Below are 24948 nucleotides of genomic sequence, written 5' to 3'. Positions count from 1 at the left end.
TGACACAGGTTTGCAAGGCCTAGTGGGACAGAGGTAAATCGTGATCCATACTCAACCATGGAACAACAGGGCTCTGGGATATAGGGAGCTAGGTATAGCTTGAAGAGGGTAAATAATACTAAAATCCTTGACTGCCTTATGAATATTAGTTTCTCTTGCCTACTGCTGTAAAATAAGACCCTTGAGTGGGAATGAAAGGAATGTTGGGAAACATGATTAGAGAAAACTTGTAAGCCCGTCTTCAGCCTATAACTGATTGGAATACTTGAAAGGGGTTCTACAACTTGCCCAGTGAAATAGGCCTTGTGCAAAGCCTTTACAGAGTATAGGGCCTTAGGTGGAATCCTGAGTCCCATCCACAACCTTGTGAGGTGAGAAATTCCCACTAGAAAGGACAAGCAGACTGGAACAGCTACAGTGACAGAAGATACATCTTCATGATGAACCTAACCTATACTCAGAGCAGTTGTTGTTGTTGTTGTCAGGTGCCATCAAGTCAGAACCGACTCATAGCGACCCCATGCACAGCAGAACGAAACAATGTCCGATCCCTGGCCAACCTCACTACCGCCACCACACTTGATGCCATCAATGGTCAATGAATTGTAATATAACTAAGCTTAATTTTATTTATAATTTTGTAAGATGAAAACTACTTTTCCCCTATTATTCCATGGAAATGTTTCATGAAAAACAAATACCTATCATAAATTAGACCATTAACTCCAAACTCCTTCAATTTCCTTCTGTTTTCAGGGTCATTGGTGTCATCACCCCAGCAGAATATGACTAGTCCTTTAGCTTTTGCTTCTTGAATGTAGGATGGATTTCTGAGCAGGTCTTCAGTATGTGCATTTATCCCCTAAAACAAGAAAAGTGACTTATTCACAGCAAAGCTTACATGGTCATATTCTACTAGATCAGTGATCTCCAAATTGAAGTGGGCAGAGAAAGAAAATGTTAGAAGTTTTTTTTTTACAATATATTTTGTCCCATTATAAAGGTTTCTTTTTAGGGTATATTTTCAATATATATTCTTATTAATAACATCCATATATAATATGTAACATACAGGTAGTAGAAGTTTGTGTTGAAAGACTGCTGGAAGACTTTACCAAACAAGCCGAGAATCTATTCATTTTTAAATGATTCACAAATCCACTTACAAGACAAAAGTACAAAACTGAACTTAGGCCTAAAAGAAAATGTTTGCTTTTGTTCATTTAACAGCTTTTCATTTCCTGAGATCTAACATCTTCATTTTTCAGTAGAGCTATTAATAATTATTAGACTCTCTTTCCCAGTTAGCTGTGTGAAGTAATATGAAACTTTATCTACTACTTTGGTAAAACGTAACATAAAAATGCAAACACAGTTTACCAGCAGATTTTCAAACTGTGCAAAGCTCATTGCAATGGGAGTTGTCCGAGATCTGAGGTCCATAAGTTCTGGGTAAATATCAGATTTCCCTTGAGTCAAAAATAATATAGGATACTTGTTCTGTTTTTGCCGAACCCTGAAAAAAAAAAAAAAAAGTCAATTTGAAAAACTGTTTCAATTGGAAGGATATTTGTAGTATACTCTGTGTTGAAGCTTCAGAAAATAATATAACCAACATTAACTCAGTCAAAATCAAAACACACCTTTAAAAGTTATTTGATACAAAAGCTAAGAGTATCTCAGAAATGGGCAATAAGAAAGCCCTTGAGAGCTTATAATCAAGTAAGGAGATTTCATATGCCTGTAAAATGTAACACTGCATATATGATGCTCAAGGACCTAGGGATACGAATCTCCTAGAAGTGGAGAGCTTTTCTAGCATGCAGTGATATAAAATAGAACGGAAAACAAATACAACCTGAGAGGCCACATCAAGTCCTGTCTACAGTCTAAAAGCATAGGAGAAAAAAACGATGTCACTACTCACATTGTGCAAATATCTGCATCAAATGAAGAAAACACTATTCTCCTCTTTCCAGAATTTTCTAAAACAGTTTTTAAAATTATATCCAAAAACAGGTTCATGTCAAAATATGTTGATAGGTTGCCATCCCATATTCCATCCTATGTAGAAGAAAAATGGTAACCATGACACATCCTGAAATCAGTGTTAGAAAAGTATCTTGAGTATATCTAACCTTTTTATTGCACACATGAGGAAACTAAAGACCTGAGGAGATCAGGTGACTTACCCAGGACCACACTGCTATTTAATGATGGCTCAGTGATCATAATTCTCAGAGAGATTCTTAGATACAAAGCAACAGACTACACCACTAACAGACTTTGACTTTCAGAAAGTTAACAACATAAAAACAGAAACTCTGGAAATTTGTAGTCCACTGTGATGTCAAGGTATTTTAATATGATTTTCAGAGACCGCATGGCAAAAGAACTCTACTTCATTTCACTAACAATTTATTAAAAAACCCTATTAATTACCAGAGCTCCGGGGAACACTCAATACTATCAGGAAAGTTGGTAGTTTGCACCCACGCAGTGGACTACTAGTTTAAAATCTTATTCTTTGGGTCTTAGGCATATAAAAGATGCTCAACAAATAAGAGCCCTGTGGAAACCCAAATAGAAAAGAATTTTAAAGATTAGTCATTAAGCCATTAAAATAACTCCTGACACTTAAAAAACTAAAAAGGAAAAAAAAAAGATAAATCCCCTCTTGGGAAAACTTCAATTTATTTATACTCATCACCATCTGATATATTCCATAGGTATTTGTCGTTTCCCCCCAATCTCTAGCTCTTTCTCTCTCTCTCTCACACACACACACACAAAATGTAAAGGCAGGGCTTTGTCTGGTGAAAAGAGATGGGGATAAGATTTGTAATATTCAATAGTGAGTAACTGTTATCATGACTAATCGCAACTGTCACAATTGTAACAAAAAAAGGGGAGTGGTTAATCTTACAATCCAGAAACAGAGGACCCTAGGACCATCAAGAGAGGAACGTACAAGCAGAATGCGGGACCTTATCCAGAGAAGCAGCAGCGCCAGAGATGGAGGCATGGAGAGAGGGAGCTGCTGAGGACTCTAGATTCATGGACTAAGAAGAGAAGGACTAAGAACTGGTGGCCAGGAGTCAGACTTGCAGAATGTACCCTTTGGAGATGTAAATTATTATATATGCCTGAGTGGGGTTTTTTTGTATGTTTTTTAAAAAGCTAAAGTGGATAGAGAGAAATACTGTTAACTGATGGTCATGAAGGGGATTATAATCAATATAATGAAACAAGGTAGATGATTTGTTGAATGTAAAACTGATGATATGCTCTGTCATCAAATTTTCACTCAATCCACAATAAAAACCTTAAAAAAAAAAAAGTGAAGGGAGGAACACAAACAAAAACGTGTACATCAATGTTCATTGCTGCAGTTTCACAATAATCAAAAGGTGAAAAACCACCAAAATGTCTATCAATAGGTAAACAGATAAAGAAAACATGGTATATGCACATAATGTAGTATTACACAGCCGTTAAGAGAAACTATGTTCTGATCCATGCCACTACATGGATGAACCTTGAAACTATTATGTTGTGTGAAATAAGTCAGTTACATGACTCTCTCTCACCTATCTTTGTTAATGGTGGTGAAATATTTTGGAAAAGGATAGTAATAATGGAGGTACAACATGAAAAATGTTAATAAATGTCATTAAATTATAAATATGGGAGTTTTGTACTGGCAAATGTTTGTTGTGTTCAGGTAGTCCCCAACTTACATATATTAAAGTTATGACGTTTTGTTTTTTGTTTTTCTAACATCTTACTATTAGTAATATGTACTATGTACAATGTTGCCATGTATAATTTGATGATTTTATCATGCACAGAAGTGATGTTTCCAAATCCCAAAGATAAAAATTGAATTTATAAAGATACTGACAATAAAGTGGAATAATAATGAAAACTTAGAAGGAAAAAAAAAAAGGCAGGGCTTTATTCTGTTTTGTTCATTACTTATCTCAAGCACTCAGAAAAACGCCTGCTCATAACAACTTTTCAATAAATATTTTTTGAGTGAATGTGTGTATCTGGGCTTGATTAAAAATATACGAACAGAATTTTTTTCCTGGGTTACTATTAATACTTGCTGCTCCCCAACAGAAACTGCTGGGCAATACTTAGAAAGATATGGTTTTATTAGATATAAATCATACTCTGGAAGTATGCTCAGAATCCATTCATGATATTCAAGAGAATATGAGATACTTGTAAAGTAAAATTTTTATAATAATACATTAATCATTAGTTTTAAGAAAGTTCATATAAGGACAAGGAAAGCTAATGGAATTTTTCCATGAACTTTTTGAAGTCACTCATGAGTGTAAGGGATTGGATATATTAAAAGGATTCACTCAAAATGTGTTATGGATGCTAGAGGAAGTCACATGTGGTTTTCTTTTCACTTATTTCAACATAACAAAAAGAAACAGGAATCAAAGAATTCTAAAAATCAAATAGGGGAGGGATGAAAAAATATGTTACTTACCCTTTGTTGGCAGATCCATTTTATTTCGATGTTAAACCCTACATCTTCTGGCAAAGACTCTAAAACCTAGATTTTGTTTATTGGTGATAATTTTTGTTTTCGTTTTGATGAAATGAGTTGTAGATTAAAAAAAAAGAAAACAGAATTATTACAAAAGATGATCAATAAGAAAACATATCATTAGTAAAGATAAAAGTTTTGTGCCAAGGATTAACCACTGTTCTTCCCCATAATCAAATTGAGTTGGCTGATAATTACTATGTCAAATAAGAAAGTATAAGTAGTAAAGAAGGCAACATTTGTGATAACTGATTACCACCATCACAAAGATGGATCCACCATCCTAAAATGCTTTTCACATTAATTTCAACATCTAAAAGCACTGTGGGTTAAAGCACCAGACTGCAAAGCCGTTTGAACTGCAAGGTTGGTGGTTCAAGCTCACCAGCTGCTCCTTGGAAACCCTATACAGGGTCACTATGGGTCGGAATCAACTCAACGGCACATAACAACAACAAAAGCAAGCTGTAGTGAGAAAGACAACTTTATGAGTTCAAGAACACAACTCTCTTGTTTTCTGAATTGCCTATGTCGTCTTCTAAGATATGGTTATATAACGCTTAACAAATACCTTGCTGATAACTCCCAAATAAAGAATATGCTGCAGCTCGGAAATAAATAAGCTGTACTGGTGTGGTGCGGTAGGTTAAGAATTGGAATGCTAACCACAATGTTGGTGGCTCAAACCCACCAGGCTCTCTTTGGAAACCCCATCCGAGGTTGCTACGAGTCAGAATTGACCTCATGGCACTAAGCAATAACAACGCATATGAGTAGTACACAGTTAATCTAAATTATCTAGACACTTTTCAATCAAGGCTATTTTACAGTCATAGCTAGAAAATAAGATTGAAAATATGAAGCTTAGTAGCTAATCTACAAAGAGTTGATTTGTTTGATTTTTTAAAACAATTATAAAAGACCAGGCAAATACATAAACATGTTCAAGTCTAAATGAATTCATTACAGATTAAAAACATTTTTACTTCAATTTATCTCACAGCTTTGAATATCATTTAATACATATAATATAAATGGTATTTAAATGTATAGTGAATTATAAAAATAGAATAATGCAGTGGTAGGTTGGTAGTTGGTGGCTGGAGTCCTGGTGTGGGGCTGTGGACTAATTTGTCAGACTGCAAAGTCGTTTGAACTGCAAGGTTGGTGGTTCAAGCTCACCAGCTGCTCCTTGTACACCCTATACAGGGTCGCTAAGGGTTGGAATCGACTCAATGGCATTTAACAACACCAGGATGGTGGTTTGAACACATCCAGAAACACTGTTAACTTACTGTCCATGGAGCGGACTGCAATCATTGTAATGACACAATGTATATAATTTCTTGAATGTGGGACTGAAGATCTGTTCTGCAAACCTTCACTCAATTCACAAAGTTAAAAAAACCACCACCAACCCCCCCCCCCACCCCGCCCCACCCAAATCTAACAGAATATACCTTCTCTAAAGTGCACCAGTGGTACATTTATATTAATGTTGCACTGGGTCGCTGTGAGTAGAAACTGACTGGGCAGCAAAGGGTTTGGTGGTGGTGATGGTTGTGTGCCGTCAAGTTGGTTCCAACTCATAGTGACCCTATAATAAAGTTTCTGAGGCTGTAAATCTTTACGGGAACAGAAAGACTCAAAAACAATTTGGACATAACAGGATTAATGAGATAGCCTTGTATTAATTTTTGCAAGAAACTTACCATCTTAAGAGAAGGAAATGGCTGATTTTCAGAGAAGAAATTTTCTTCCTCAACCAGAGATACTGAAATTTTCAATAGCAAAAACTCAGTAAACATGACATTACACCAATAACATTTATCCTAAATTACTAGGGGGGAAAATGCTAAAGTAACTATGAAATCCTCTCAGGTACAGTATTTTTTGAAGGCTCTTATATTCATTATTTTTAAACACTGAACCCCATTTCCTACAAGTGTCTTTTATGAAACTAGCTTATACTATTTAATATAAACACAATAATTTGTAGACTCAACAGCAATTCTCAAAATCTTAATATTACTCTTATAAAAGGACTCAAGGAGCTCTGGTAGCATAGTGGTTACGAGTCAGGCTGCTAACCTCAAGGTCAGCAGTTTAAAACTACCAGCTGTTCCATGGGAGAAAAACGAAGCTTTTTGCTCCCCTAAAGATTTACAGACTTGGAAATCCTATGCAGGGTTGCTGAGTTGGAACTGACTCCACGGCACACCACCACCAAAAGGACACACATATAGTGATTGTTGTTTTTCAACGTGACTGAGAGTTGAATCATATAGCTAAGATTTCGATTTGAAATACAAAAAAAAAAACAACCAGCTACTATTATACTTGTGGCACCATTACCATTAAATACAAGACACAATGTAGCTTTAAGAGTAACACAAGAATTTTTTTCTCCAAAGCAGCAAAATTTTCCAGTTGGATAAAGGTAAAGTTTTTTTCCCCCAATTAAAGGTAGAAATTATTATTAGTCATGAAATATCTCTAACTCTGTGAAGTCACTTGTTAAACTATATCATGATTATGCTCTGGGGATAAATCATTCACGTATTTAGCATCTCTTCATAAAGACGTTCAAACTGTATTGTTATCACCAGTGCTGACAAGTGTCTGTTGAGTACCTACTGTAGGCAGAGCCCTAAACGAGTCTCTTGGAATATAAAAAAACACTTTCAGCATCCTTAAGAGGTTTACGTTCTATTTGAAGAGACAAATGTCTACCACACCCACTTAAAAAAAAGTCTCAAATAAATAGTGCTGACTATTAAGTTCTAGACGAGTACAGAATAAAATGAAATTGCAAAAGTATATGGTAGACAAGGTAAGTGTTGAAGAAATTGAGCTACAGAGTGGTTAAGTAAAGTAATTAACTGGTCCAAGGTCACAACTGGTAAATAGTATGAGTGGATTCAAATTCCAGACAGTCTAGCTCTGGAATCAGATTCTAAAGGTTAATTGGTATAAAATCATAAAGAATTTGATTATAAAAGTAAACAAATACAAAGTGGCTCAAATACAAGTAACACTATTCTACATACCTTCATATACTAGGATTTTGTTACTTGGCTTCTGTGTGTCTATTTTTGCATAAAGAAGGAACTTAAGCTCACAAACTTTACTAGTTTGGTAAATGAAAGATGTTTGTTTGGAAATGAAGGCTTTCACTTCTATAAAATTACATTTAGACATTCAAATACTAAATTCACTAACATGGAAAAAGAAATGATGATTAGTGCTAACAATAACAAGAAGTATTTCCATCCTGGTACCTACCTTTCCGATCTTTAGATTTTAGTGCAGTCACATGTGCAAGCTGGAAAACACAGAAAAATACAATCAGGGGGAGAAAAAAACAAAACAAGGTTGAAAGTTCAAGCCTACCATATACTCCACGGGAAAAAAGATGATGCTTGCTTTCTTTTCCCCATAAAGATTTATAGCCTTGGAAACACTATACAGGAATGCTATGAGTCAGAACCAATTCTGTGGCAGTGGGCTTGGGTAGGTATGTGAAGCTAAGATTAACAGAACTGTAACTTGAAAAGCTAGTGAGCTAGAAAAGACTCTAAATCATAGAAGTATCAGTTAAATAAGCAGTTCCATGGAGGCTGGAAAACCTCTGAAATAATATGTCTGAAGGCTGAGAGATGAAATCTCACCATCCTGGTTTCTAAGGAGCAGAATTTCTGTACTTCTTCCAAGGCAGAACTGTATGTTCTTTTGGCAGTTCATGGTACTTTCAATATTCTTTGTCAACATCAAAATTCAAATGTGTCTATTTTTCTATGGTCTTTCTTATTCACAATCCAATTTTCACATGCATATAAGGCAACTTAAAATAACATGACTTAATCAGACACATCTTATCCTTAAACTGACAACTTTGTTCTGGAACACTTTAAAGAGGTCTTATGCAGCAGTATGTATTTGCCTTTTTAACTGCTGCTTCTATGAGTGTTGACAGTGAATTCCAGCAAAATGAAGTCTTTGACAACTTCATTCTTTTTTCCATTTATCATGATGCTATTTGTTGGTCTAGTTGTGAGGGATTTTCATTTTCTTTACAATTAGGTGCAACCCATACTGAAGGCTGTAGTCTTTTAACTTCATCAATGTTTTAAGTCCTCTTCATTTTACCATCTGCATATCACATGTTGTTAATGAGTTTTCTTCAGTCCTGATGCCAAATTCTTCTTAATATAATCTAGTTTCTCGGATTATCTGCTCAGCATACAGACTGAATAAGTATGGTAAAGGATACAACCCTGATGGACACCTCTCCTGATCTTAAACTATTCCATTCAGTATTCCCTTGTTCTATTCTAACAACTCCTTCTTGGTCTGTGTACAGGCTCCTCATAGGCACAATTAAGTGCTCTGGCATAGCTATTCTTCACAATGCTATTCATACTTTGTTATGATCTACAGACTTGGAAGCCACTGCATTGTCAATAAAGCACAAGTAAACATCTTTCTGGTATTCTCTGCTTTCAGGCAAGATCCATCTGACATGTGCAAAAATAGTCCTAGTTCTATATCCTTTTCTGAATCCAGCTTCAATTTCTGGCAGTTCTCTGTCAATGTACTGTTGCACAGTGTTTGGAGTATCTTCAGTAAAATTTTACTTGCGTGTGATATTAATAGTGTCTGATGATTTTCACATTCCATAAGGTCACCTCTCTTTGGAATGGACACAAACATGGATAGCTTTCTATCACAGTTGGTCAGGTAGCTGTCGTTCAAGTTTCTTGGCCTCCAGCACCACAACAGTTTGTTTAAAGATTTCAATCTATAGTCCATCAGTTCCTGGAGTCTTGTTTTTCACCAATGCCTTCAGCGCCTCTTGAACTTCTTCCGTCAGTACTACTGATTCTTAATCATGTGGTACCTCTTGAAATTGTTGTTAAGTGTCGTTGAGTCGATTCCAACCCATAGCGGCCCTGTATAGGGTTTTCAAGGAGGGGCTGGTGAGCTTGAACCACTAACCTTGTAGTTCAAATGACTTTGCAGTCTGATGCATTAGCCCACAGCGCCACACTAGGACTCTGCTGGGTTATATGAAGAAAAATGTGGCATCAGGATTGGAAGAAGAATCATTAACAACTTGTGATGTGCAGATGATACAACCTTGCTTGCTTAAAGTGAAGAGGACTTACAATACTTACTGACGAAGAACCAAGACCACAACCTTCAGTATGGAGTATATCTCAATATAAAGAAAACAAAAATCCTCACCTCTGGCCCAATAAACAACATTCTTATCAGTGGAGAAAAGACTGAAGTTGTCAAGAACTTCATTCTTCTTGGATCAACCATCAATACTCATGGAAGCAGCGGTCAAGAAATCAACCAACGTATTGCATTAGGCAAATCTGCTACACAAGACCTTATTAAAAGTGTTGAAGAGCAAAGCTGTCAGCTTGAAAATTAAGGTACACCTGACCCAAGCCATGGTATTTTTAATTGCCTCATATACATGTAAAAGTTGGACCATGAATAAGGAAGACCGTAAAAGAATTGATGCTTTTGAGTTATGGTGTTGGAGGAGAATACAGAAAGTGCCATGGGCTGCCAAATGAACTAATAGATCCGTTTTGGGAAAAGTGCAGCCAGAGTGATCCTTGGAGGCCAGGATGGCCAAACTTCGTCTCTCGTACTTCGGACATATTGTCAGGAGGCACCAGTTGCTGGAGAAGTATATCATGTTTGGTAAGGTGGAGGGTCAGAAAAAAAGAGGAAGACCCCCAGCGAGATGGAATGGCAAAGTGGCAGCATCAATGGGCTCAAGCGTGGCAACAATTGTGAGGTTGGCCCAGAACTGGGCAGCGTTTCACTCTGTTGTGCAAAGGGTCGCTATGAGTGGGTACCGACTCGATGGCACCTAACAACAAAACCTCTTGAAATAGTTGAACATCAACCATTTCTTTCAGGTACAGCGACTCTCTGTATTCTTTTTCATCATCTTTTGATGTTTTTTGCATTGTTCAGTACAGTACCCAATGCTGTTGTTGTTGCTGTTAAGTGCTGTTGAGTCAGTTCCAACAAAGCGACCCTGTATAGGGTTTCTGAGGAGCAGTTGGTGAGCTTGGACTGCCGACCTTGTGCTTCACACCAATTTTGCAATCCAGTGCATTAGGACTTCATTGTTGTTGTTAAGTGCCGTTGAGTTGGTTCTGACCCATAGCGACCCTGTACAGGTTTCAGAGGAACAGATGGTGAGTTTGAACTGCTAACCTCGCAGTTCAAACAGCTTTGCAGTCTGGGGCTTTAACCCACAGTGCCACAGCAGGACTCCATAGACTCCTTCAATATTGCATGTCGAGGCTTGAGTTTTAAATTCAGTTTTTTAAGCTTGAGAAATGCTGTGTTTTTCCATTTTGGTTTTCTAACTCCAGGTCTTTGCGTATTTCATTATAATATTTGACTTTGTCTTCTCAAGTTATCTTATCCTCTGGTATTTTCTGCTCAGTTCCTTTACCTCCTCATTTCTTTCATTTGCTTTAGCATCTCGGTACTGGAGAGCAGTTCAAAAGTCTTTTCTGACACCCCATCTTGGTCTTTTCTGTCTTTTCTTTTTAATGAGCTTTTGTTTCTTCCTGTACGATGTCATCCATCCCACAGCTCTCTGGTCTTTAGTCATCAGTGTGTAATGCATTAAATCTGTTTTTGAGATGGTTTCTAAATTCTGGTGGAATATATTCCAGGTCATATTTTGGCTCTTGTGGATTTGTTTTCATTTCCTTTAGCTTCAGTCTGAACTTGCATATGAATAACTGATGGTCTGTTAAAACAATAATTTAGTTTATCTAGCAAAAAATGGCTGCCTTGATATTCTTTTTAAGAACTATCTGGGAATAATTTGACAACAGAAACTAACAAGATTACATACAAAACTTAGTGGGCAGTAAGTTTATGTTAACAGGGGAAGACTAACTTGGAAAATGAGAGTGAGAATGGTTGTACCTGCAATCAAGCCCAGTGAACTGTACTTGTGCAAACTGCTGAATACGTTTTACTGTATATGTGAAGTCTTAGTGTGATGCTACTGGATAATGCAGGGTTGGAGGTTCAAACTCACGAGCTACTCTTTGGAAACTCTATACAGGGTTGCTATGAGTTGGAACCAATTAGATGGTACTTAACAGTATATATTGTCAGGAACAAAAACAATTTTTTTTTTAAAAAAAAGCACTCACGACTGTGTAAATACTTTCTATGCATATACATACACAAAGGTCATAACCTAAAAGTCAAATAAGGATGTAAAATGTAAACTTTCCTAAGTCAGGAATCTGTTTATATTTAATCTACCATTTATTTACTTAATGGGGAAGAGTAGAAGATCCCCCCAAAATCACATAGTATGATAAAATAAACATAGCTCTAAGAAATTAATAAAAACCAACTATTGAATAAAAGGCAAATATTACTGTGAAGTAGTGTGTTGTATAGAAAAAGGTTAAGTAAAATGGACCAGAGGCCAACCTAAGACAATGAAAAGGGCAAGTTCCCATGTCTATAAAGTTTATGGTCTAGACCCTTCACAAATTCCCTATAAAGGCAAGAATAAGTAAAGATAAAGGAAATGCTGTTATTATCTGCTACTACCTTTAACAACTGAAGTTGGTCAAATGTTAACTCCTTCACTGGAATTTCAAATAATTCAGCTGGATCAGCATCAAATTTCTAAAAAGAAAAAGAGAAAAAACAGACCCTCACATTATTACTCAAACATATAGGTGTTAGACCTAGCATCTCAATTTACTGGATGATGATTACATGCAGGAAACCCTTCTTATGTAACATCACCATCCGACTCTTAAATTCTGGTGTTTGTTTGTTAATACAGGTGGAACGGGAGCAGTAGAAAAACACAGCGAGCAGGAAGCTGTGCATTGAAGACCCAGGAGAGTCAGAAGCCCGTAATTTTCCCTATTTCATCATGTTGTATGCATTTTCTTTGACACACACTAGTGTTAAAAAAAAACACCAAAAAACTAGGAAAATCAACAGGTAAGTACTATATAAGGATTAATTTCTATCAGTAGGTTTTTAAGCTTGTCTAAGCCTTAGTTTGGTTAAAAAGAGCTAGAAAAATCAATTGTCATTAAAAAGAGTTTTCTAAACTAAAATGGAAAACTGCTATAAGTACTAATGTTTAACAAGATCTCTGATATATTATGAATTTTTTCCCAATTAGTATCATATCAATTGCCATGCTAAACTTCTGTCTTAAGGAAATGAGTCAATGTACCATTTGAATCAATAATAAAACAAGCACACAAAGATGTTCTGATGCCCACAGTGCAAGCCTGCATGTGCATAAACTATGTCAGGCAGATCACCAAAGAAACTATTAGGAGTAAGGTAGTGAGACAAAGGAAAAAAGAAGACTTTAAGTTTTTCATTTCACAATCTTCTGAACAATTTGCATTTTTTATAATAAATATGAATTGTTTAAGAAAAATACTAGCTTAATCAAAACTTAAACTAAAAAATACATACAAGTCATTAATTAGTTCATTACCCAAATAACTCATCCAGGTTCAAGTTCAGAGCAAGTCAGAGTCTGGTAAAAACTGGGGATGAGTAAGTAATCCTCTTCAATTAATCCCTCATAGATCTTTAGAAACAAGTTACAGATATATGCATTAATCTCAATCTTAATCAGATCCTTTGGCAAGCCATTCCTTGTCATCTCACCTCGAATTAATACTCCCCCCACAGTAAAATCAACCTGCTCAATTTCTGTTTCGCTATTCTACTTTTGTTGTCTGAACAGATGCTCCTCCTTTACTCCACTTCCTAACTGCATCTCAGAAGAGAGATAGTACACGTTTTTCTATAATCTTAACTTCAAACGATGCAGACTATAATCCACTCACAGGTAGAGCCATATGTCTCGTTGTATTCTCTTAGAACCCTTCTATATGCAGTGTCTGGTTTGGTTTAAGACATGTTAGCAAGCTGGCCTTATTTAAATAAACTCAGCAGAAAATAATATCCAACAGAGTTTTAAAGAAAATGCCAAAGGAACCCTCACAGTGTATAAATCACTTGATACATTTGCAGAGAAATCACTTGATATATTTATATACCACAGTTTATGGACTGTTCAGTTATCACAAATATTTTTACACTAAGAATTACAATTTGGAAAACAAATTATATGTATTTCAAAATTCCATCAAGGCCTCCTTCCATTCTCACCATCTTTATCAGTTCAGACCTACTTGCCCTTTGACTCACAGTACTGATTCCTTTACATCTCCATCTGCTCAAGTTTATATTATACCAACTACCAAAATATTCATTCTGAAGTTTATTTCATTTCTAAGAATATATTTATTTTATTATAATTCCTTGTGAAGTTAAAAAACAGAAGTGGACTTTTCTAAACAGGGATTATTATAAAACATCAAAGGGCCATGCCATTCAATAGCAAAATGCATCAAACATTTAAAAATGTTAAGAGAACAGGTGGAATCAATCCTTGGGTATTATGCCAGGTTTGAGCAGCACACCTGTGGTACAATTACTGCCTCCACTACACATGGAGAAAGACGAGTCACAAGTGGAGAAGTGATTTGGCAAAGACAGAAGACTATTGCTCTTTAATGCTCTGCTCATTGCTTCCCCATTGTGTTAATTTGCTATTCCTGATCTTCTTTACAGAGGGCCACCTTGTGTAGCTGCATAATTTCCTCTGCAGATTTTTAGAGCAGCAGGATGGTAGAGGGCCATACAGACAACAGGTATTCAAGCATCAAGATTGGAGAGCTGTGATACAAAGATGGTTTCCGATCCAAAAAATCCTGGTTGCACTGATGTAACAAGATATTGTCCTCCCAAAAACACTTCATTAGGGCCACAGGTACATTATCATCAAATGCAGTTGGCTTAACCCTGGCCAGGAATCAAGAGGGCTACATCATACATATATTGGCTGTTCTTCAGAACAAGTCCAAATTAGGGAACAAAGGAGAAGCTGCCCTCCTAAAACCTGCCAACCCTCCATCTGGCAACAGGGAATAAGAAATTGTTTTGTTGTGACATTTGTTGTTGTTGTTAAGTGCCATCGAGTCAGTTCTGACCCATAGCGACCCTGTATAGGGTTTCCAAGGAGCAGCTGGTGAGCTTGAACCGCTGATCTTGCAGTTCAAACGACTTTGCAGTCTGGCGCATTAGCCCACAGTGCCACACCAGGACTCCCTGTTCTGATGTTTAGTTCTGAGCATTTCCTTTCTCTGTCTGCCATCCCTCCCTAGCTCCCAAGTTGAATCCCCTCAATCTTACTGAGACCTTCCACTATGTGCGTCCAAACCTTTGCTCCAGTTTTTTGTTTGCTTATTTCTACTGTGGCTCTTCCTGCTTCAGTTACATAATACAACATGGCTTATTAACTAGAAGAAAAGGATTGAAGCAGAAATAGATGGGCAACTGAAAAATTAACCATGCTATCCCCTCCTCCTGTCTCAATGCAGTGACAGTGGCTGACAGAGAGAACCATGGGCAATGTCACTTGGTTAAATAATATGAAGAAGCAAATTTAGGAAAACAGAGATCTGCTCTAGGAAATTAATATTCCCAAGTCTTCACACTGATGTTCTGGGAACTTGAGAGAGGAAAGTACTCATAGCAATTCACCGAATGAGCTATTTAAATAGAGAATTGACTGTGTCTATTTAATAAATAATTAGGAACACAACGAACTTCCTGGTATTCAATCCTCAAGATGAATTTAAAATGAAGGCCTTTCAACCTACCTTTTTCATAGTCAAACAACAGGTGAGATCGTGGTAGACCACAGGCACAAAATCCTTTGAAAGATGTACATCAAATTCTACAAAGGCTGCACCCTGAATAGAGAGACAGGAAGTTAAGTATCTGAAAAGAAAACAAACCATGATCTGGCCCATAATACATCTAAAACTACCCCAGGAGATGAGAAAATTATTATTCTCTATAAAGTTATAAAACTGTAAACAGAAGCATAAAAAACTTAATCATGAAATATCTAATGCTACACCTTCAAGCTTTTTCTAAAAAATAATTTCTTCCCTTAAAACCAATATAACGGTTTTATCTTTTATTTTTGTACTAGCAGAGCAATTCTTTTTTCCTGAGCAAAAAAAAAGGGGGCACTGATCCACTTAAAACACCTATGGCGCCTAAGTGACAATGATGCAGCCTTCAAAGGTGTTGCATCTGCTACTCCTATCAGGAGCCTGGGGCCAAGGGCTAGTTGACTGTGCCAGCCCTGCCCCCCTCAGCTGGTCAGGTGACTCTCAGAGATAAGCCAGCCAGGAAAAGAACAAGCTGCAGAGCCTCTCACAGGAGCCCCACATTTTACAGCCTTTCTGAACTGGATTAAAGAGGAATTGGCAACTGCTGCTGGAAAGAGAAAACAGAATCAGGCACAATGAATGCCAGATTTCCTGAAGAAAGCCTAAATGGACAAAGAACTATGGTAAGGCGATATTTTGAAAAGTCAGCTGCAGAAAGCGAATTCAAAGAAAGGATGACAACAAAAACTGACATACAAATGCATACAGTCACCGAAAGAAAACCAGCTAAAAACTAGAATCAAGTGAACAGTATCTGAGAATTCTGAGACCCACAAAAGTGCTATACAAGAATAGATTTCCACCCCTTACTTGGCTTCTGTGACTTCAGTCAAGGAAGTTTTCTCTACCTGTGGCTACATAAGGGTACCAGATAAAGCCAAAAGTACTCAAAGTTCTGGTTATAAAGCCTGCTTCCTTGATGACTTCCAAAATAGGAAACTTGACTCCTTAGGTTATTTAAAACAAGACAGTATCAGAAACCATTCCTACCAAAAGGAGCACACCCTATCCCTCTACGTAGTTAAAAACTAGTAAATATTTTAAATTATAGCTTTCTAGTAATTATCCTTTTAGAAGGTAATTTTACTAAGAGGTAACTCAAATTCCGGTTTCACAATTCATGTGTGAGCTTTAAGAAGTAAAGCAGTAACAGAAAACCACCTCAAATATTTTTAACATTAAAAAAAAATAACATACCAATAGTAATATGTTGTTGTTAAGTGCTGTCGAGTTGGTTCCAACCCATAGTGACCCTGTACAGTGTTTCCTAGGCTGTAAATCTTTATGGGAGCAGAAAGCCTCATCTTTCTCCCACGGAGTGGCTGGTAGTTTTGAACTGCTGACCTTAAGGTTCACAGCCCGTTTCATAACCACTACGCAACCAGAGCTCTTTAATAATAATATAAGATGTTCTAAAATGTGACCCATATGAATTATAAAGGATTTCATCAATATGTGGAAGATGCAGGCTTAATGACAACCTCTCTTAAAACCATGGAGACCTTGAAAATTGGTTAATAGTCTCATTACATAGTCAGAGCCAATGAAATTACTTTTAGGATAGTTACAATGGAATAAAACTGGTTCCAATTTATAAACTACAACCCAGCACACTGACAGATTATTAACATCCTTTAAACACAAAGATCAAACTATACACTGTTAATATTGGTATTTTAAGGTATTAAACAATTAATCTAAGATGTTGGTATTATAAAATGTACAATTATTTTATATAACACTATTGTTACTGATGCTAAGTGCTGTGGAGTTGGTTCCAACTCATAGAGACCCTGTATAGGGTTTCCAAAGAGTGGCTACTGGGTTTGAACTGCCAACCTTTTCATTAATAATCTAATGCTTATCCTACAGCACCACACCAGGACTATTATATAACACTAAGAGAAGAAATGTTACCGTTCAAGAAAATTTCAAGGTCCACTTTCAAGGGTAGAGCTGTGGGTTAATGTGCTGGACTGCAAAGTCGGTTTCAACAAAGTCGGTTTCAACTGTTCAAGCTCATCAGCCGTTCCTTGGAAACCCTATACAGGGTCACTGTGGGTCGGAACTGACTTGATGGCACTTAACAATAACTATAAAAACAGTTCATCTTTTGGATGGATGTCTATAAAAGTGATAAAGTTAAACACCTAAGTTTACCAGATGAACCATGTTTTAAAAGGCAAACTTTATAAGGCATATAAAGAACGCAGTATAATAGGAAATAATAGAATGTGATGGTCCTCCATTTCTCCTATTTAAATTTCTTTTACCAGGCTTTCTAGACAGGCAGAGAAGAGAACACGCAGGTTCTTGATTTTTAATGCCAAGATAGTTGCTGAAAAATTATAAAAGCTAGACACAGATTTCTTCCTGATCAGGTAAAAGAAAGGAGTTAAGAAATTTATAATATAATTTTTAGTTAAGTTGTATGCAGGATGCAAACTGATACTTTTAAATTGTTGCATAGAATTATCAAGTTTTCCTATAAACATTATTTCTAAAGTAGATATCTGAATAAGCACATTATATTCCATTTAATGAAAAGCAGTGCTTAATGGGGAACTCTTCTTCCTCAATCACTCAAAATTTGTTATCTCTAAATCAAGATGCTTAGGATTCCATTGCTCTCATCTGAATCTTAACCAAGAGATACTTCTTCATTTTCTCTTAAAAACATGTTCAGAGGCAGGATATGCATTCCTCTTTTAACCGATTAATCCTGACTATAGGGATTTCAGGGGCCTATATTTCTCTACATCAACAGTCCTAAAGTATTTTTGAGAGAGAAGTTTACTTACATGACTAGCAGCATTTCTTAAAGAAGCAACAGTATTTTCTTGGACTTTAGCAAGCCTGAAATAGAAAAGATGAAGAAACAAATTTAATGAAGATAATGTTATCTTCAAAAATGAAAATAGTTACTTGTCTTCTATAGTGAGGTTAATTTTACCAGCCACAGCATAAGGCTGTGACCATCACTTGGTTGATATAAGTATCTACTATAACATTGCAAACTCTGTTATAGTTATTTACAGGCTGAAAGCAACACATCCCCAATACCACAACAGAAAATACTGGTCTTCCTTATTCATCTCTCTTCCTTGTAATAATAATCTATAATTTTTTCCCCTTGGGGACGAGTAAGGTGTGGTGCATAGACCAATTAAGGAGCATAATCCACTTCAATGAAAGGAAGGAATGCTTGTTGTTCCTAAGTTCCATCAAGTTTGTTCCAACTCACAGGGATCCTGTATAGAGTTTATAGAAGATAATTTTAATAAGAGGTAACTCAAATCTCAATCTCACAATTCATGTGTGAGCATTAGGAAACAAGCCAATAACAGAATAAAACCACTTCAAATGTTTTTGGCATGAACAAAGCTAATAAGACAATAATAACTAAATAAATTAAATAATTAAATCTTTGTGGGAGCAGAAAGCCTCATCTTTCTCATGAGGAACAACTGGCAGGCTTGAACTGTGGACCTTAGAAATCTGTTCCTGAAATTAGGTCTCCAAATGACTCAATATTGGCAGACTGGAGAAAGGATGAGAAAAGATGGATGCACTAGTAGGGTTATTGTTGCTGTGTAGCTAGTTCTGACTCATAGCGACCCTGTATAGGGTTTCTGAGGAGCAGCTGGTCAGCTTGAATTGCCAATCTTGCAGCCCAGCCCATTAACCCACAGCGCCACACCAAGAGGGTAGAGCTAAGGAAACTACATTAAAAATGGAGATGAAAAGATGGAGTTGTGCAGTTCTACTGTTCTTAATGGTGATTTGATTTGTTTTATACACCATAAAAAGTCTTAGTGATTTCCACATATCCTAATGCTATAATAACAACACTTCAAAAATAAGAGGAGGTATTCAGCCTGTCCAGGAAGGGTTGATGAAATGAAATGCAGATGGGTCTCTTGTGATGCAACAGTGAATAATTGTTATCGGGACTGATTGTGAGGGTTGGAAATGTATAAAGGTGGCATTTTATAGCAAGGAGTGAGTGATTAACTTTTCAGTCTAGGAGTGGAGGGCTCTGGGACCATCAATGGAGAAGAGCAGAGAGCAAGACCCTACCCAGAGAAGCAGTGAGGCCCAAGATGGAGGCAGAGAAGATGACGTGAAGAGATGGAGTGGCTGGGGACTTGAGATCCAGAGAGGGACAGAAGCTGTGTGCTGAGGACCGTGGGGAGGGTGGGGTGAGGGTGGGGGGGCTTGCAGGGTATACCCTTTGGTTGGGTGATGATGCATGGACGGGATGGTAACTATGGCAATGAAACGATGTATGATAGAATGAATGTAAAACTAATAATAAAAAATAAATAAAATAAGAGGAGGACAGTTTACTACAACTTAATGTGGAAAAGCTGTGGAAATGAGCTACAAATCAGAGCTGGGTAAAAGAACAACTCTACCATGATGAACTCTGCTTCTGTCTTTCTGTTGAGGTCCTACTTGAAATGATCATCGTTCCTTGAGTGTACACATTGATGCCACCAGGACAGGATTCTTTCTGTTGTCTGGTTTTATTGTCCACTTAATCAATTCAATACCATTAAAAAAGACTGACAAGAACCTTAAGAGAAAGTTGTCCTTTAAATAAATTGCAAACTCTTAACTACCAAATTAGGAGCCCTAGGGATTGCTGTAGCTATTAAGCACTGGACTATTAACCACAAGGTCAGCAGTTCAAATCCACCAGCTGCTCTGTGGGAGAAAGATGAAGCTTTCTGTTTCCGTAAAGATTTATAGCCCAGGATGCCTGATACATGGTTCTATGAGTTGGAATTGACTTGATGGCAGTGGGTTTGGGGAGCTACCAAATTACATTAATTCCTAGGATACATATAGGTTCCCCCCGCTATCGCAAAGTAAAGCGTTCCTATGAATCCTTTCATAAAGCTAAGAAGCAATAGCATTAATTTATATGGAAAAATTTTGAGTGTTCCTAGATAGAAAAAATAACCTGCCAAGTCCTACCAAACAGCATATAAAATCTAAAACAACACTAGCATACAGTTTTCACAGACAGTTCAAAGCTATGGCGACTCGGTGCTGACTGTAATTACTGCAAAGGAGCTTGGCAACGCCAGTATCTCAGCTTGAGGTGTACTCTGCTTCTTTAGCGGCTCACTGAATGAAACGAAATGCTGGGTGCTAATTTTGCTGTTTGCTTTTTTTTTTTTCCCATAAAAGCAAAAGTCATCTTTGGGTTTCTTTCAGATCGAAAAAACAGGTAACTTATATGATTTTCATAAAAAGCAAAGTGGTGTAAAGCAAACTTTTGAAAAGCGGGGGATGCCTGTACTTATATAATTCATAACTCTAATGACTTCTGGTGTGGCACTGTGGATCAGCACTCAACTGTGAACCACAAGGTCAGCAGTTCAAAACTACCAGCTGCTCCTCGGAAACTCTATACAGGGTCGCTATGAGTTGGAACCAATTCAATGGCACTTGAACAGTAACAACAACAAATGACAAAAGAGCTATTTGGCCATTGGTAGGATAAACCAATACAACCTTATCAAACTGAGGTACCAAATGCTAAATCCTACTCAAATAGTCAACCTACTGGGCAGTTGTTGTAGAGTTCCCTGCACCTCGATGTCCCACATCCAAAGGTATTCTTGGCTTCCAATACTTGGAAAATGAAGATTTCATATCACAATTATATCCTGGTAATGGCTTAATAATTATATAGTCAACTTTCATAGAAAAAAAAAGGGGGAGAGGGACAAAAAAAAAAAAAAATTAAAGCTCAATTATATTCTAAATACTACTTAACCCCACTTTAATCATCCTACTAAACACTAAAATATCAACAATTCAAAGCTGGTTTAAAGTAAAACTTCTAGAAAGTAATAGATATGTCCCTTAAGATTATTATCCTATTATATAATATCCAGAGATAAATCATCTTTAAGTTTCTTGTGAAACCAATTTAAAATGAATGCAAATTCCAACCTGGCGTTAAGCTTTCTGTACAGAGCCATGTCATGAACTCACCTCTCACTTTGCCTATGGTTTTCCTGGAGTTTCTGCTCATAATGGGAAGAGTAAGAATCCCAGCACTCTTCCCACTCTCAGCAATGGTAGATGATAGGAGGCATGCTGTACCTACATGTCCAGGAAGCGCATCTCCCTGAACAACGGGCTCACTGAGATCTTCCTAGAAAAAAAAGGGTTAGAAAAAACTGAATTTCCAACTGAAATGTTAAAAAAGCACCTTAAAGTCAACCCAGAATCTATGGATAATTAAGGAACACTGATGAAAAATACAATCAAATTTACATCCAGGCAATTTAGATGGCTTCTTTACAGATCGCTTTTTTCTTAAAATGTCAGTATTTTAAGTTTTCTTTATTTTACCTGGACTACTGGTGCAGCACTGTAGGATCAGCACTGGGCTGTGAACAAGAAGGTCAGCAGTTTAAACCCACCAATTGTTCCTCAGAAACTCTATACTTGGTCACTATGAGTCAGAACCAACTCGACAACACTTAACAACATATTTTACTTTATTAATCATTAACACCACTGATTTGTGTCTCTGATACTCTAACATGCATTTTGTTTTTGCAAAGTGCTGTTGAGTCAGTACTGAATCATAGTGACACTGTTGTATAGGGTTCCCAAGGGGTGGTTGATGAGCTTGAACAGCCGACCTTGCAGTTCAAAGTGACCTTGCCATCCAGTGCATTAACCCACAGTACCACACCAGGACTCCCTAACATGAATTAGGTAAGTTTAAGGCATAAGAAGGTTCTAAAGTTGATTCAAGAAATTTTCATGTATATTAATGTAATGGAATGTATATTACAGTCTCTAAAAATCCATTCAACACAGGTATAGCAACTCTTCAGGAAGCCAAACATTTACTTTGAGACCACACTGGATATTTTGTCAGTCCACTCTATGAATAACAGTTATTTCCAAAAGCACTAACAATGACAGGAAAATGCTAGGTGGTTCAAGAGGTTATTATGACATGGTAGGTTTTTTTTTCTGATTTCTTTTTCTTTTTAAGTTTTTTATTGTGAATTGAGTGATAGTTTACATGGGAGAACATTGGTTTAACACTCATCATTTCATTGTAATGAGTACAATCTTCTCTGTGCATCATCATTTGCTTCCATTCCCTGTTTTTGTTTGTTTTCTTTGGGGGAGTAGATGTACACAAAAACACTCAGGAATATATATTCATTTAAACAACTGAAGGGCGCATTCTGTAAGCTTGCCTCCTGGTCGCCAGCACTCAGTCTTTCTCTTTCCATGAATCTACAGTCCTCAGCTGCTCCCTCTCTCCATGTCCTCATCTCTGCCTCCATCTCTGGTGTCACTGCCTCTCTTGAATAGGGTCCCACATTCTGCTTCTACTCTTCTCCCTTGATGGTCCTAGGGTCCTCTGTTTCTGGACTGCAAGAGTAACTACTTCCCCCTTTTTGTTACAAAACTTCTACCTTCACAGTTGTGACCATCACAATTAGTCATGATCACAATTAACATTGGATCCTCAAAATCTCATCTCCATCTCTTTTCACCAGACCCATCTAGACAAGGTGAAAACTATTGAGTGGGGACTTTACATCACCCCACACACTCTTAAACTAAACTGCCTCTTGAAAACTTGTAAGCCAATTACTTCGTGCCTTTATTACCCCTTCATTTTAGGTAGCCAATGTTTAAGTTGCCTGTCCCTATCTACCCTGTGTGTACAGAGGGGATATCACTGATACTTGATGTGAAGACTCCTTTCCTCTCAGTTGGTATTTTGAACTACAAGTATTAAGTATAGGTCATGCTCATCAAATTGTAGCAATTTACACTTTTTTTTTTTTATCAAAATTGTTTATCTTCTTCTAGTCGAGTTATGATCATCAAGTCATCGAGGATAGGTTATGTGGGTACTATCTGCAAGTTTGGGTGTTCTTGTGCATCTCCCCTCATTTCCTATCAGCTGTATGCTTCACTCTCAGCTCTAGCCCTCCGTGGCTATGTCCTTGTTCATGGGCTCTGGAGTCTCAAGATCTCACCACACTTTAGACCAACCAGCCCTTCCTTTTTCTCTCTCTTATCTCCAGGTCAGTGGGAGTCTATGAAACATGGCTGAACTCAGCCCTATATAGTAGGTTCTTAAGCAACAAAGAAAAATTCCACAAAACTTCAAAATTTTACTATAAAGTTCCATCAATTTTAAGTTTTCCAGTAAGTTTTCTTCCTTTCTTCTTTTCATTCTCTCACTCTTTTTTCAGAACCTTAGAGGAAATTGTTTAGATTCCTTTAAATTCTAGGTAGTAATAAATAGCACTCACAAAGGCTATGTTTAAAGACATCACCAGCTAAATAATTCAAACTTTACAATAATTTTGATTATTAGTAACAACTTTTATACAGTAGGTTAAATTCTGCTATTGACAAACTGTGGCTAGGTAATAAAGCTGGGTGATTCGCCATCCTCAAAGATGGAAATTCTAATCAAGTCAGAATGGGAGCATAAGTGGCAGGAGAGCTAGAAATTAAGAAAACTGGCACACATAAAACTGCTGTGCCAGACACAATCTAGTAAGACCCTCAGAGGAAATGTAGTATACTATCCCTGGGGATTATCTGAACTGCCAGTGAGCTAATGAGCTCTATGAAGTATCACAGATGACTCTGGAAAGTAAGCAGCATAGCTTCTGAACAACCTGGCAAACTTTTTTTTATGAGAGTAAAAATATTTAAAAGCATCTGCCTATTCAATAATTTTTATTTGAATAATCCAGTGACAACCATTACGTTCATCATTTTGTATAAGCATCAACACACTTTTAGCTTCCAAATTATTCTACCACCCATATCAAATACTCAGTGTCTTATAAGGACTTGTGGTGTGGCACTACACAATAAGCACAGGACTGTGAACCACAAGGTTGGCACTTCAAACCACCAAGTGCTCCTTGGAAACCCTACACTGGGTTGCTGTTAAGTAGGACCAACTTGACAGCATTTAACAACTCCTTTTCCCCTTCCCTTCCATCCCTGGTAACCACTAATAAACTTTAGTCTCCAAACATTTGCCTACTTCTTATGAAATATGAAAGTGGGATTATATAATATTTGTCCTTTGTAATGTTTCACTCAGCATAATGTTTTCAAGGCTCATCCACACACAATGTACCATGTATCAGGACTTCATTTCTCTTTATGTCTGAGTATTGTTCATATTCCATTGAGGAACCACCAAAATTTTCCTGGCATAAATTTTATTTTAAATATTACATAAGATTCCCAATGAAAAAAACGGGAACAGGACATGAAAAGACACTTCACCAACGAAGACATTCAAGCAGCCAACAAACATAAAGAAATGCTCACATCATTAACCATTGTTGTTGTTAAGCGCCTTCAAGTCAGTTCTGACCCACAGCAACTTTGTATAGAGTCTCCAAGGAGCAGCTGGTGAGCTTGAACTGCCAACCTTGCAGTTCAAACGGCTTTTCAGTCTGATGCATTATCCCACAGCGCCACACC

The 24948-nt window shown here is 37.0% G+C and overlaps 1 protein-coding gene across 1 annotated transcript in view; it reads right to left on the bottom strand.

The window, feature by feature from the left end:
- Positions 1 to 24948, bottom strand: part of GPCPD1 (glycerophosphocholine phosphodiesterase GDE1 homolog (S. cerevisiae)) — a 75150-nt gene that overhangs the window by 5826 nt on the left and 44376 nt on the right. The window contains exons 9-19 of the mRNA XM_006870408.1: positions 21442 to 21604; positions 21008 to 21140; positions 18231 to 18285; positions 15349 to 15441; positions 12191 to 12268; positions 7856 to 7895; positions 6283 to 6344; positions 4511 to 4576; positions 1928 to 2064; positions 1381 to 1516; positions 702 to 862 (exon numbers count right to left, since the gene is read on the bottom strand). Coding sequence (XP_006870470.1) covers positions 702 to 862; positions 1381 to 1516; positions 1928 to 2064; positions 4511 to 4576; positions 6283 to 6344; positions 7856 to 7895; positions 12191 to 12268; positions 15349 to 15441; positions 18231 to 18285; positions 21008 to 21140; positions 21442 to 21604 — 1124 coding nt within the window. The remainder of the gene's footprint in view (positions 1 to 701; positions 863 to 1380; positions 1517 to 1927; positions 2065 to 4510; positions 4577 to 6282; positions 6345 to 7855; positions 7896 to 12190; positions 12269 to 15348; positions 15442 to 18230; positions 18286 to 21007; positions 21141 to 21441; positions 21605 to 24948) is intronic.

Source organism: Chrysochloris asiatica, unplaced genomic scaffold (assembly GCF_000296735.1).
Source record: "Chrysochloris asiatica unplaced genomic scaffold, ChrAsi1.0 scaffold00141, whole genome shotgun sequence".
NCBI lineage: Eukaryota > Metazoa > Chordata > Mammalia > Afrosoricida > Chrysochloridae > Chrysochloris > Chrysochloris asiatica.
Note: the sequence above shows the minus strand (reverse complement) of the source record. Positions and strands in the feature narration are given on the sequence as shown.